Source organism: Siphateles boraxobius, unplaced genomic scaffold (assembly GCF_051911475.1).
Source record: "Siphateles boraxobius isolate OS27281-9 unplaced genomic scaffold, OSU_SipBor_1 31, whole genome shotgun sequence".
Classification (NCBI taxonomy): domain Eukaryota; kingdom Metazoa; phylum Chordata; class Actinopteri; order Cypriniformes; family Leuciscidae; genus Siphateles; species Siphateles boraxobius.
Window position 1 is genome coordinate 13,829,076 of NW_027508931.1, and position 13,425 is coordinate 13,842,500.

Here is a 13,425-nt window from a genome sequence, read left to right on the forward strand (position 1 = left end):
CACAGAGAGAAATATTTAAAAAGAGAGATCCCATTCTCTCTCAGCCAGAAAAAGTTCGCTCCGCTGAATCCACATGTGGCTCGTTCGTTCTGTCACGGTGGGACCGGGAATAATTCCGTGGATTCAGGTGCAGAGAAGAAGTATTGTAATAAGACAAAACATAAAATAAACAAACCAAATCTAAATCCGAAAACAGACAAGGCAAGGCAGGAACAGGCACAGAATACAACATGCGTAACAAATACAACGAACGAGCACAGGACAGCAAACACAGGAAGACTGAATAGGGAGGCAAACAAAGGAGGGTAACGAGACAGACAGGTGGAGCAATTAAACCAATAATCAGATAACAAGGGGGAGGGATCAAACAATGACAAGAGCACAAGGCTCAAAATAACAAAACACCCATGTGCATCACAAGAGAGGACAGACATGTGACAGTCACCATGGTAACAGCGCCAGACAAAAAGAGGTCTGCATATTTCTCACCAGCAGTACGCAAACATTTTTGTTTAAGCAACCAAGGCAGCAGCGGCGATCGAGAGAGTTAGTTTGGGAGAAAATAGTTGCTCGAGTCAATGCGTAATTTTACATTTTATTTACTGTTATACAGTGTTGGGTGTAATTACCAAGTAATCTAAAAGGGATTACTCTTAATTCGTCTGTAATATGAAGTCAAATATGATGTCATTGCATTAAATACTGCATAGACTATAGAACAATTCTGTACAAAACAACAGTGGATTCAACATAGCTTTTTATAAAGGTATATTTTTAATGTAACATTTTCTCTGTACACACTGAAAGCATTAAAAGCGCAGTTTATTTTCTCTTTTTGTATTGTTCAAGTGGTTGAGGTTGATATGGGATGTATAAAGTAATTAGTAATAAGTAGACCAAAACTTTCTAGAGATAGTAATTATTACATTAATCTAATTACACTGTTGAAGATGTCATTTGTAGTTAGTAATTAATAAATATTTTAGAGTAACTTGCCCAACTGTTATAATATCAGAGGTGAAACTGGAAGAACAGTATGTTATTCAACCTAATTTTAATTTCCATGTAGGTGCAATCCTGCAGGCATTAAAAGAACCAATACTTGGTTCTTCTATGGCAGCAGCTGAAAATAAAATCTAAAAACATAATTCAGTCAGGTAAGGCTTGAGCAAATCATGGATGTAGGCTACCTGACTTTACAAACATTTGACATATTAAATAACTAAATAGCATCCAGTGTCTAGCAGTGCAGCAGCATTTTTGACATAGGTCTAAATAACACAATTAAATGTTCATTCTCATTTGACTTCTATTCAGCCAACAGAAAGAAGGAAGAGGCTTGCAAAGATGGAGATGGAGATGCAGAGGAGATGGAGATGCAGAGGAGATGGAGATGGAGATGCAGAGGAGATGGAGATGGAGACGCAGAGGAGATGGAGATGGAGATGCAGAGGAGATGGAGATGGCCCTGAGCCTGAATGCTGGAAGGCCAATGGCTGAGGGAATTCCTGGAGGGACTTCATCAGAGCCAGTCACTCCCGAAGATTCAAGTGCCTTCATAATATGTAAGATGTCTGCACATGTGTTATTTTTTATATATGCTGTTTTTGATATTTCCTTATATTTTACTTTGGGTTGGGTTTTTTTGTTGCTCCCAACAGATTCTGATGGTAATATCTGTATTTTGGAGCCTCCTGTCCCAACATAACCCCAGACAGTTGTAAGTAGCCTACTCAATACACCAGAAATTATGACAAATAGTATTATAAAATGTGCTCAACAAAATCAGGGGCCAAACATGAAGGTTCCACAGGTTGGGCCTGATATGGAATATCGTGCCCTCTGCCTGGGACAGAAGGTCCCTCCTCTCCGGAATCACCCATGTTGAGCCGTCGAGGAGAGATATTATCTCCGAGAACCATACTCAGTTTGTCCAATGCTGCGCTATCACTAAGAGGCAAGAGCTCTAGCTAGAACTACCGGGAGCAGAGATACTGGAGGAAAGGCATACAGGCGTATTTTGGGCCATGTGTGTGCAATTGTGTCCAGACCCAGGGAGGCTGGGTGACTCAGAGAGAAGTAGAGGGGACATTGCGCTGTCTGTTGGGAGGCGAAGAGGTCCAACTCCGCTTCGTAAAATCTAGTCCAGACCTGTTTTACTACTTCTGGGTGGAGTTTCCATTCCCTCATCTGTAGTTTCTGTCAGGACAGTAAATCCGTTCCCACATTCAGGTCAGGAACTGGGGTCTGAGCCACAGACATAGTGTATGAACCCCTCGGCGCATCACTTTTATTTGCCTTTGAGGATTGGCCCTTGGATGAAATCCCCTGGCTTCTAGCCACAACTGAAATGGTCTCATGTGCAACAGCCCCAAAGGAATTACCGGTAGTTCTACAGGGGCGTAAGCTTCGCCCCTGTTATCGAAACTCAGGAACTTCCTGTGTTCTGGCAATATTTGTATGTGAAAATATGTGACCCGTCACAGAAACCAGGGACACAAGTCGGCAGCACAACTTTCGAGCAAAATGAGAAAGAAGAGTTTTTTTTCAAAATTGGTGATTTTCAATTTTTTGGAGAATCTGTTAATTGAAATCACGAAGAAGCCTCTCCATGTTTGAGATAGCAGTATTGGTATATTTAAAAGCTTACATTTTGAGGTTGAAATCGGCTTGTTTTCGGAGATTCTAGCATGCAGTAGGGGCGTGGCGTGTCATTGTCTGTGTGTATCTCCATACTGAATAACCCGGCGCTTTTGCCCCCGCCCTCCAAGTCAACCACATGGCTACTTATTATGCTGTGCTCTGGCCGGCTCTCTCTGATATCAAAATTCAATGAAGATGGATGCCGCAAAGATTGTCGCAGACGAGATGAACCATCTGGCAGTTACACCGAAAATGTTTTCGCCGCACTTCGTGGGCTCGGGAAACTAAACCGGAGGTATGGGCGCAGCGCGCGCGCCCTCAGTGCTTGAATACGGCGGCTCGGCTCGCTGACAGCGGTGGCTGGCTGTTTCATATGTGACGGAGAATCGAAATAGAGGATGCAGTTAAGACCTTTGCTGCGATGAAGGCCTGCCGTGCGTGTTTCTGAAATGTAAGTTAAGCTTCATTTGCTCTTTAGTCGTTATTTAAGATGCTGAACCTGCTGATAATATAATGTGCTTGCGGACATTCCATTTGTGTGTGTATACGCACATAAGAAAGTGGTGTAAAGAGATTTGCAACAGTAATTTGAGGAGGTGAAATGTGATTATTTGGAAAATTGCAGAAATGACTGCTTAAAGAAAAATGCCAGCAGGCATTTCCCTCCTGCATAAACTTTAATATTGTTGACATTTTGGGCACACGAGTGTTGCGCACTATTTGCGTTATGTGTAGGCCTATGGCTTATTGGTCTTTGTGTGTTGTTGCTGGTTTTGCGTTATATGTATATGGCATATTGGTCTTTGTTTGTTGTTGCTGGTTTTGCGTTATATGTATATGGCATATTGGTCTTTGTGTGTTGTTGCTGGTTTTGCGTTATATGCAGGCTATATGGCATATTGGTCTTTGTGTGTTGATGCTGGTACGTTGCAAATAGAGGGGCAGCACAATTGTTTTTCGCCTAGTGCGGCAGAAGTGCACTCATTCGAAGTGCAAAAAAAGCTGTAAAGCACATGGAGGAGCTTTACAGGGGGTATGGCTTATCTAAATGAGATGTAAATGAGCCATATTGTCACCCCCAGCAGCAGAGAGAGGTGAGAACTGCACAATCTTTAGAGCTCGTTTTCTCCACTTTGAGCTTTTTTAAGTGCCTACTTTAAAATGGCCACAACTTCTCCAAATATTATCAGATTTCCACATGTTACACATCGTTGGAAAGCTTGGATATTACACTTTCAGAATCTATGAATAACTCAAAATGCCCCAGAACCGACTTGTGTCCCTAGTTTCCGTGACTGGTCACATATGCGTCCTTCAGATCGATCGTGATGAACCAATCGTGATGTTAAAGTTGCGACATGACCGTCTTGACAGTTAACATCTTGAACTTGAGTACTTTGACTGTACGGTTTAAGCCTCGAAGATCTAAGATTGGACGCAACCCCCCGTCCTTCTTGGGAACCAGGAAGTATCTGTTGTAATAGCCCAACTCCCTCTCTGGAAGAGGAACATGTTCTATGGCCTCTTTGCTCAGAAGAGTTTGTAGCTCTTGTGACAGTACATGCATCAGCTCCGGTCTCACGGAAGTGGAGACCACCCGGTTGAAACGTGGAGGATGATGAATAAATTGGATTCTGTATCCTATTTGTACTGTGCTTAATACCCAAGCAGAAATGCCTGGCAGAAGATTCCACGCTGCCAGACTTTCTGATAGTGGTATCAACTTTAACACTTCCTTTTGAGGGGATGTTAGATGCTCCTTGCACTGGATGAAACCAGGAAGCAACGGAACATCTAACATTTCGCTGGAAAACCCTGCCCCCCGAAGCACCAGAGGTGGCGGGGATGGAGAGGTTCTGTGGGGGTAACGAGGAGGGGCGGTCAGATATAATACATGCTCCGTCCTGCGGGGGGCTACCCCCACCAGACTGGGCACCAGACCATCAGGACTTCTTTCTGTTGATGATCGTCCTAAGGTCTGACTTGGGAGGTTGCTGAGCGTGACGAGCCTGTCCCCAATTTTTACTAGGAGGAGCGCGGCTCTGCTTTTTCACCTCCCTAGGTCTTGAAGGACCGGGGAGAGGTTGGGTGGTCGATGGCCCCTCCCCTTGAGTGCGGCGAGGAAGGAACTGAACAAACACCTCATCATGTTTCTTAACCTCTCTGAACCTGGTGACTACTGTGTTGACCGAGTCGCCAAACAGGCTAGAGGGAGAAACCGGAGAGTCCAGAAGATATACATGGTCCTTATCTTTTATCACCGTGAGGTTGAACTACAGATGCCTCTCCGTGCTAACTAAAGCAGACATAGAACGGCCGATGGCACGAGGCATTTGTTTAGTGGCACGGAGAGAAAGGTCTGTGGCTCGGCACAGTTCAGAAAACGCTTCAACATCTATCGTAGTGCCTGCACTCAAATCCTTCAAGAGGTCAGCCTGGTATGCCTGTAACACAGCCATTGTATGCAGCATTGCACCAGCATGACCAGCAGCATTGGTAAGCTTTACCAACGAGAGCTGATGTTTTTCTGCACGATGTAGGTCTCTTGAGCGAAGATGCAGACCCAGGCGAGAGATAGCTTGCGAGCGTCTCTTCAATCTGAGGCATCTCAGCATACTCCCACGCCTTCAGACCCACGATAGTCGAAAAGGTAGACAACGAGGGAACCAAAACATGAGAGGTATATGGTTTTCTCCTTGACTTAGATAGCTCATCATGAAGACCAGCTATTAATAATAACTTTAATATGAAAATCAACTAAAATAATAATCTGACATAATCAGTTGTGCAAACAGACAACTAACATACAAATTTAACATGAGTCGTTTCCACTGAGTCGTGCTGAACTCTAATAATCTCTCAGACCCACTCAGCGCATGTTTGAATTAAAACAATTCTGCCTGAGCAATTCATTTATCTATATGCAAATTATATATTTTTTTCTTTTGATATTGGGTTTAATATGATTGGCCTTAAACCAGGTCCAAGCTATACACTCGCGTCAGCTGAGTAAAGTGATGTGTGAAGTGTGGATGACATATCAATACAGGAAGGCTTGTAAAACATCACCAGGGGTTCTGACACTCACCCCTGGAGGCTGGTCTTTTGCAAACAGGCCATATTTTTGAAAGTTGAGGTCATGTTTGTAGCTGGGGTGCTCTGTCTCACCAAAACCATAGACATAGTTTGAGGGGAGGAGTGTGGAGATCTGAAGGAACTGGTCGGAGAATGTTAACCCTGGCACGGCAGAGTTCCATCTAGCAAGAGAATGAGATTTAACAAAACATTGAGAACACTCAAGATGTTTTCTGCCTTTCGAAAACAAAAAGGTTCCTTTCATTAAGAAAGCAAACTGTGCATTTATAGTCCTAAAAGTCCCCAAAAAAGTGCATCATCAGCACTGCTATTTCTGCACTAAACTCATGTGCTCATCTACAAAACTGCTTTTTGTTGCTTTCTCCAGTTCATTTGCAGCTGCAATACCTTTGGGAACTTTGACAAGCTAACCTCATTCTAAAATAATTTTAAATAGCAATTAGCTAATACTTTTTTTTTTGTATGCATGATTTTAAAATAATATATCTAAAATAAATATAAATAATATACATATTAAATATTTATTTTTATTTAATGAATTTTATTTAATATATAAAAATATGTAAAATCATGCAATTTATTTGACTCAAACAGTGTGCTAGCAAAACGTCTCGGTTACTGATATAACCCTCGTTCCCTGAAGGAGGGTACGGGAGATGTAACGTCGAACGTGAGCGACTGAAATGGAACCAAGGTCATTGATTAATTTCCCAGGGAATGCATGATATATTGACAAAAAGTATACCCTAAATACAATGCAAGTCGTTTTGGAAAAAAAAAGGGTAACACTTTATATTACGACCCGCAAACAACTGCGTAAGTACACCGAAATTACGGTGCACATTTCTGTAATTATAGTGTACTTCCGTGTAGGTATAAGGGAACAATATGTTAATATTTTGGTAATAAAGGGGTAACAAGCAGATATACAACCTGCAAAGAACTTCGTAAGTAAACCGAAATTACGGTGTACGTTTCTGTAATTATAGTGTACCTCCGTGTAGGTATAAGGGAACAATATGTTAAGTTTTGGGTAATAAAGGGGTACAATCAGATATACAAGCAAATTATTTATAATGTAATTATTTTAAAACTAACAGGTACCTATTCTGTTAATATATTCCAGGCAAAAATTGTATGTCTGTTGTATATAAAAGTTTTTATCACATTTCTGGCAAAATATTCTTGTGCAATGTAGTTAGAGGGTAATTTTGACATCTGTGGGTTGTAAATTAAACGTGTATATACTGTATATATATATATATATATATATAGTTAGTTAGTTTAGAACGTACCATGTAGTACTTAGTACTTACCTTATCACAATGTATTGCAATGACACTTAAATGTCAGGGCAAATATACTGTGTAATTAAAACGTTTTTTTGTTTTGTTTTAGTAGAGTACCTTTCTCTGTACTTACTGTGCAAATAGTGTTGTTTCGTATTGTTACATAGTAAATAGTGTTTGTTACCCATTTCAGCTGTGTATTTACAGGGTAAGTGTAACTCCTGCGGGCTATAAATTAAAGTGGCGCTTATTAACCCCTTGTTCTGTGGTACAGGGTAAATGCAGTAAATATACAATAAATTTAATTTCTGACTTTTATTTAACAAAAAAATTTCAAAACAAAATTTCAAAGTATTTACCCTGTAACTACACAGAACAAGGGGGTAACAAGCGCCACTTTAATTTACAGCCCGCAGGAGTTACACTTACCCTGTAAATACACAGTTGAAACGGGTAACAAGCACTACTTACTATGTAACAATACGAAACAACACTATTTGCACAGTAATTACAGAGAAAGGTACTCTTTTTAAGAAAATAAAACAAAAAAATGTTTTAATTACACAGTATATTTGCCCTGACATTTAAGTGTCATTGCAATACAATGTGAACGTTTTTAGATGTATGTATATATATATATATATATATATATATATATATATATTAGTGGTGGGCCGTTATCGGTGTTAACGTGCTGCGTTAACGTGAGACTCTTATCGGGCGATAAAAAAAATATCGCCGTTAATCTATTCTCAAAGTTGGGTTGGGAGATGAGCTGGGTCTATACTTCGCAAGCTATGATGACTTTCACCTTGATAGTTTAGCGCGGATGCATACCTAGCCGAATTGCACTGTAGGGGGTAGGGATGGGAATTGAAAACCGGTTCCACTCAAAAACCGGTTCTAAGTTTTACGAACCATCGATATTGTATGCCCTCGACGTTAACGATTCCTCTTATCGATGCTCCTGCTCCGAGTCCCAGCCATAATATACACATACAGACCGCAAACTCAACTTTCCCTTTTGTCCTTTATCGGGCACCATAGCGTGAAGTCCTATACGCATCTGTGCGTCTTTCGTGATGTCAAATCGATTTGAGCAGAGGAGGTAAACATGGAGTGGAAAAGACGATCTAAAGCTTGGCTTTATTTTACTAAACGAGACAAATTATGCTGTTTCCTGTTTGCATAAACAGGGTTTTTCCTGCATTAAATTCTGTGAGTAATGTAGATGAACTGCTGCGCTTGTGACAGGGCACATGTTTAACTGAAAGAACGAGGAGAGAGAGAGAGAGAGAGAGAGAGAGAGAGAGAGAGAGAGAGAGACCCGGTCACGCGCACACTCTCTCACTTAGGACCCAGGCGAAAGTGTAAAGAAGACTTCACCATCTCCACACTAAGCGCTGTCTTGCTCTCTCTCCCTCACACATATTAACCAAAATAAATCGACACGATGTTAAAAAGATCGGAAGACCAACGTTTCATGTAAAGCATTTAGAGATTTTGTTTTCCTGAATTACCACTGGGTATGAATTGTGCTAAAAATAAGTTACCTTATCTTCTCTGAAAAGCGTTCCACACATTCAGCTGACAGTCTCAAGTACCACCTAAACGCAAAGCATCCCTTAGCTAATGCGGTAGATGCCGGGCCAAGCACTGATATAATGTTAAACTACTATGTTTGAGTGCAACCGAGGCAAGCCCGTCAGCACAGCTCTATCAGTTAGATGTAAAGATGTATCCAATAGTAAACACAAGTATCTGATTGAACTTGATTTATTTTCATCACCAATTATCATAGTAGAACAGCTTTCTCAAGCAGTTTGTGATGCATTTTGGAAACAGGAGATGAGCCCCTGGTCTAATGCGCCACCTGGCTTAAGAAACCCGTTCTCAAAGACTTAGGCCTACTTTTAGTCATTATTTAGCTAGCACACATATTCTGAATACCTTCGACAGAATTCAAATGAGCCATTTTAATCTAGATTAATTCCAAGATTACAGTGAGATTAATATAGATTAAAAAAATGAATCTATGCCCACCACTAATATATATATATATATATATATATATATATATATATATATATATGTGTGTGTGTGTGTGTGTGTGTGTGTGTGTGTGTGTGTGTGTGTGTGTGTGTGTGTGTGTGTGTTTAATTTACAACCCACATATGTCAAAATTACCCTGTAACTACATTGCACAAGAACATATTTTGCCAGAAATGTGCTAAAAATTGTACAACAGATGTACAATTTTTGCCTGGAATATATTAACAGAATGGGTACCTGTTAGTTTTAAAATAATTGCATTATAAATAATTTGATTGTATATCTGGTTGTACCCCTTTATTACCCAAAACGTAACATATTGTTCCCTTATACCTACACGGAGGTACACTATAATTACAGAAACGTACACCGTAATTTCGGTTTACTTACAAAGTTCTTTGCAGGTTGTATATCTGCTTGTTACCCCCTTATTACCCAAAACTTAACATATTGTTTCCTTATACCTACACATAAGTACACTTTAATTACAGAAACGTACACCATAATTTCGGTGTACTTACACAGTTGTTTGCGGGTCGTAATATAAAGTGTTACCAAAAAAAGTGTCTGCCAAATACATACATGTAAATGCAATATATATAAATATAAATGTATTACAAAGTGACGACCAATCAGATAAAATATACACTTTCCCTTATTTATGTATATACATTTTTAACTAAAATATTGGTCTTGATTTGGCCAGAACCTCTCTGGACTCCATGTTGCCATAGTAATTCAGGGATATTACTCACATAATTTCTTCTGTCCTTTTTCTGATCACTTGGATCCCAAATGGGTTGTCAATAATTTTGACCCTATACATTCTCTTTGCTTCTTCTGTCTCTGGTGTTGCTGGTAGATTGAGGGAAATGGGGACCTCATAGCGTGCATTGTCTGGGTCGAAGATCTACATGAACAGGACCAAAATCAACCTTAGTCTTTATCTCAATCTTACATATATGCATTTATTTTCTTAACAGTAAAAAAAAAAAAATCATGTAACTCAAACAATAGAGCATGGTTAAAGTGGTTATCCGTTCAATACCCGAGGGAACGCATGTAAAAAGTACAATATGTCTTGATTGCAGTGTAAGTTGTTTGGATAATAGTGTCTGCCAAATACATGCATTTAAATTGTATGTTTAGTCATTGTTTAAATCTTAAAATTTAAAACCATACCTTCCAACGTAGGCTGTGTTCACTAAGGTATGTGATTTCCACACGGAGCTTGGTGATGTCTCGAGATAGAGAACGCTGACTTGAGAAAGCACTATTGATGTTAATATCTAGACTTATGCCACTTTGTGAAGGAACCACATTGCTGGATTTGTAGCCGTGGGTCTCAGCGTAATAACACTTGGGAAAATTTAAAGGCTACAAAAGAGAATTAAAACATATGGAGAAATTACGTCACAGCAAATGCAGAAAAAGTACAATAACAAGAAATACAATAGCCTTTCTGTATATAGACTTCAGACCAATCAGTCTCTTTGAAAACAATAGGGTTAAATATAAAAAATCATCTCTCTCTGACCTGCCAGAGGCAGTTGCGGGCTTGGCATTTGGACTCATCGACGCCAAATTCAGGGTGGCAGTCGAAATTTCCAGTGGATGTGGACTCCCAGCTGACTGTATAGCTCTTCCCAAGCTCCAGCTCCAGATTCCTCAAATACATCACCTAGCAGACCACAAACACCCAATGATTTATATCACACAAAAGACAGCAGGTGTATTTACATCAGAATCCTAGCCGGCGCCAATGACTCCTCTAGTTAAAGGATGCGAATGACAAATACTGTTTCACTAAGTCTCTTTGTGTTACTTTGTGAATGTGCCATAAATTATAGCTAACTACAAAAATTGTAGTTTAAGACTGAAGTCCACACGTCCTCGTGTTGTCATTCCAAGACCTAGAGCTCTGGGAGAAAGCAATGCCCTTCGTCATAGCCTAATGTATATGTGCTTTTGAGAGCCCTGACAAATTCAATCACTGGTCCGCGAGCATACCTAGACACTCACTTGGAATGATAGGGTATCTCCTGGTACTCTATGGAATCCTACTCCATATTAAACACAAGTCAGGCTCTGTTTTGAGGACATGGTTTGTTGGACTGGCCAAATTACTGTATGTTATGTAAGCAGTGAATTATTATTATTATTTTTTTTTGTTGCATGTTTTACTTCCATTTAGAGATATTTTACGACTGTCAAATTAGATAACACATTTCTGAGAATTCTGTGATGCCCTTAGAAGGACAGCTATTTTCAGAGGCCTTTCTATTGAGAAAATCTTGGCTTTTAATCAAAGTATTATTATGCTGTGGTGATAGTACTGTGTGTATATATATATATATACCATTACTTTCATTCCAAAAGGATCATGGTGGTATTTGTTGTAGTAATATAGATAGATAGATAGATAGATAGATAGATAGATAGATAGATAGATAGATAGATAGATAGATAGATAGATAGATAGATAGATAGATAGATAGATAGATAGATAGATAGATAGATAGATAGATAGATAGATTTTAAAACTATATGATTACCTGTTTGGTAGAATTGTAGTGAACCTGGGACGATAACAGAGGGTTACTAGTGGAACCAACAGTCACAAGCACGAGAACAGGAGCAGTAGTCACTCCCATCACAGTGATGTTTTCAAACTTCAAGTTGTTTGGATCCGTATATCCATTGTGGGCAACGTGCATTGACAAGACACCCTGATCCAGCAGAAAAACATCAGATATTCATACAGATTACAATTTTACAATATGTAATTAAAAAAATATGACTTAAATGTTGCTGTTTAGACATACTGTACACTATATCTAAAAGAACAATAAAAAGTGACATTAGGATGACGTACCTTATCCACTGAAAACTGGTAGTAAATGTGGGATCCGGATGAAACAGTATCTAAGAAAGATAAGTTATCAGAGACAAATAAACATAAATATGAATCATACAAGAGTTATCTGTTGTTTTTTTTCAAGAAACTTATCTAATAGTAAAAATCTAATAATTTAGCTTACAAATATTCATATCATATTCATATGCATGTCTTTTTATGCCTTGCAAACTCTAACGTTTATTTTTCCAAGCAACTGTTAATTTATTGAACATTTGGATGATGCAAATTTCGCTAATGTAAAAACCAAGGTGACCGAGAAAGTTTTCTTGAACGTACAAGTCTTGGATGAATCCAAGCAAAATGTTTGTTTAGTGTATGAATTTATATTTGCCATGGGGTTAAATTATAGATGTTCTTGCAAAGTCAAAATCTAACTTTTAATGAAATACAAATACATTTTGTTCTGATAAAGAAAAAATCTAGCTAAGAATTAAATAATTTTTAAGTAAAAACCTTGGAATTATAAGTAGAAATCTGAATTTCTGCCTTAACCGGGCTTGCAGAAAATCATCTGTATTATTGAGTCCTCTGTAAGGTAGATTTTTGTTTCTGACAGTGAACTGTCAGAGAGAAAAAAAAACAACAACTTCTAATTAATACCAAGTCCCTCAAAAATACCTCGAGAGTCTCCGTCATCCCAAAATAGCTCGCCTGACGCAGCCTGGTTGTCATCGAGCGCGATGATCAGTCCCATGGGATGACGTCGGCTGAGGGAACACATAACTTTCATCACACAAACGTATAATTTTTTTTTACCAGGAACTGAAAACCAGATAGAAAACGGATCCTTTGAAGTTCAGATGGGATTCTTGTTTGTGAATAACATGTCACAGACACCGTACAGCAAAGCGGGGTGAATTTTAAATAAGTTGTACTGCACCTTGTATTTGTGAGGCATTTGTGTGTCACCCCTATTTTTTGTTCAAGCACATCCCAAAATATACTTTGAGAGATACAGAACATTTCCATGTCTATTGTTGAAGGTGTAATATATTCAGAGGGAAATAAAATCACAATAAAATAAAAAAGCTATTGAGAGAAATTCGAACAATTTTCCCTAATGTTTAATGGAAACTCAGGCCTCATGCAGATGAACAGGAATGAGATGAATGAAAACACAGAACTACCTCTAAGAGGAAAAATAAAAAAAGATAAATGTTTGAAACACACAGAGGCAAGTGCAGAAAAACCCCATCTAAATATTTTTTATGTATAATAAACATGTATAAATATGTATAGTTGTACTTTTAATCATATTATGGTGATGTTGTGAATGTTACAATAGTGCATGATTATGATCATATTCAAATGCTAAGGTAACTCAAAGAATATTAAGGTTGTGTAATAGTAAATGTACAACACACCATGAAAAAATCTCCCAAAAAAACATGAACACTATTGTACTGGGCATCAGATGTGTTTGAT

At 38.8% G+C, this 13,425-nt stretch overlaps 1 protein-coding gene across 1 annotated transcript in view; it reads right to left on the bottom strand.

Moving 5' to 3' along the window:
- si (sucrase-isomaltase) overlaps positions 1-13,425 on the bottom strand; it is a 99,014-nt gene that overhangs the window by 42,108 nt on the left and 43,481 nt on the right. Inside the window, exons 23-29 of the mRNA XM_077193881.1 lie at positions 12,619-12,707; positions 11,956-12,005; positions 11,636-11,809; positions 10,618-10,761; positions 10,263-10,457; positions 9,836-9,990; positions 5,732-5,900 (exon numbers count right to left, since the gene is read on the bottom strand). Coding sequence (XP_077049996.1) covers positions 5,732-5,900; positions 9,836-9,990; positions 10,263-10,457; positions 10,618-10,761; positions 11,636-11,809; positions 11,956-12,005; positions 12,619-12,707 — 976 coding nt within the window. The remainder of the gene's footprint in view (positions 1-5,731; positions 5,901-9,835; positions 9,991-10,262; positions 10,458-10,617; positions 10,762-11,635; positions 11,810-11,955; positions 12,006-12,618; positions 12,708-13,425) is intronic.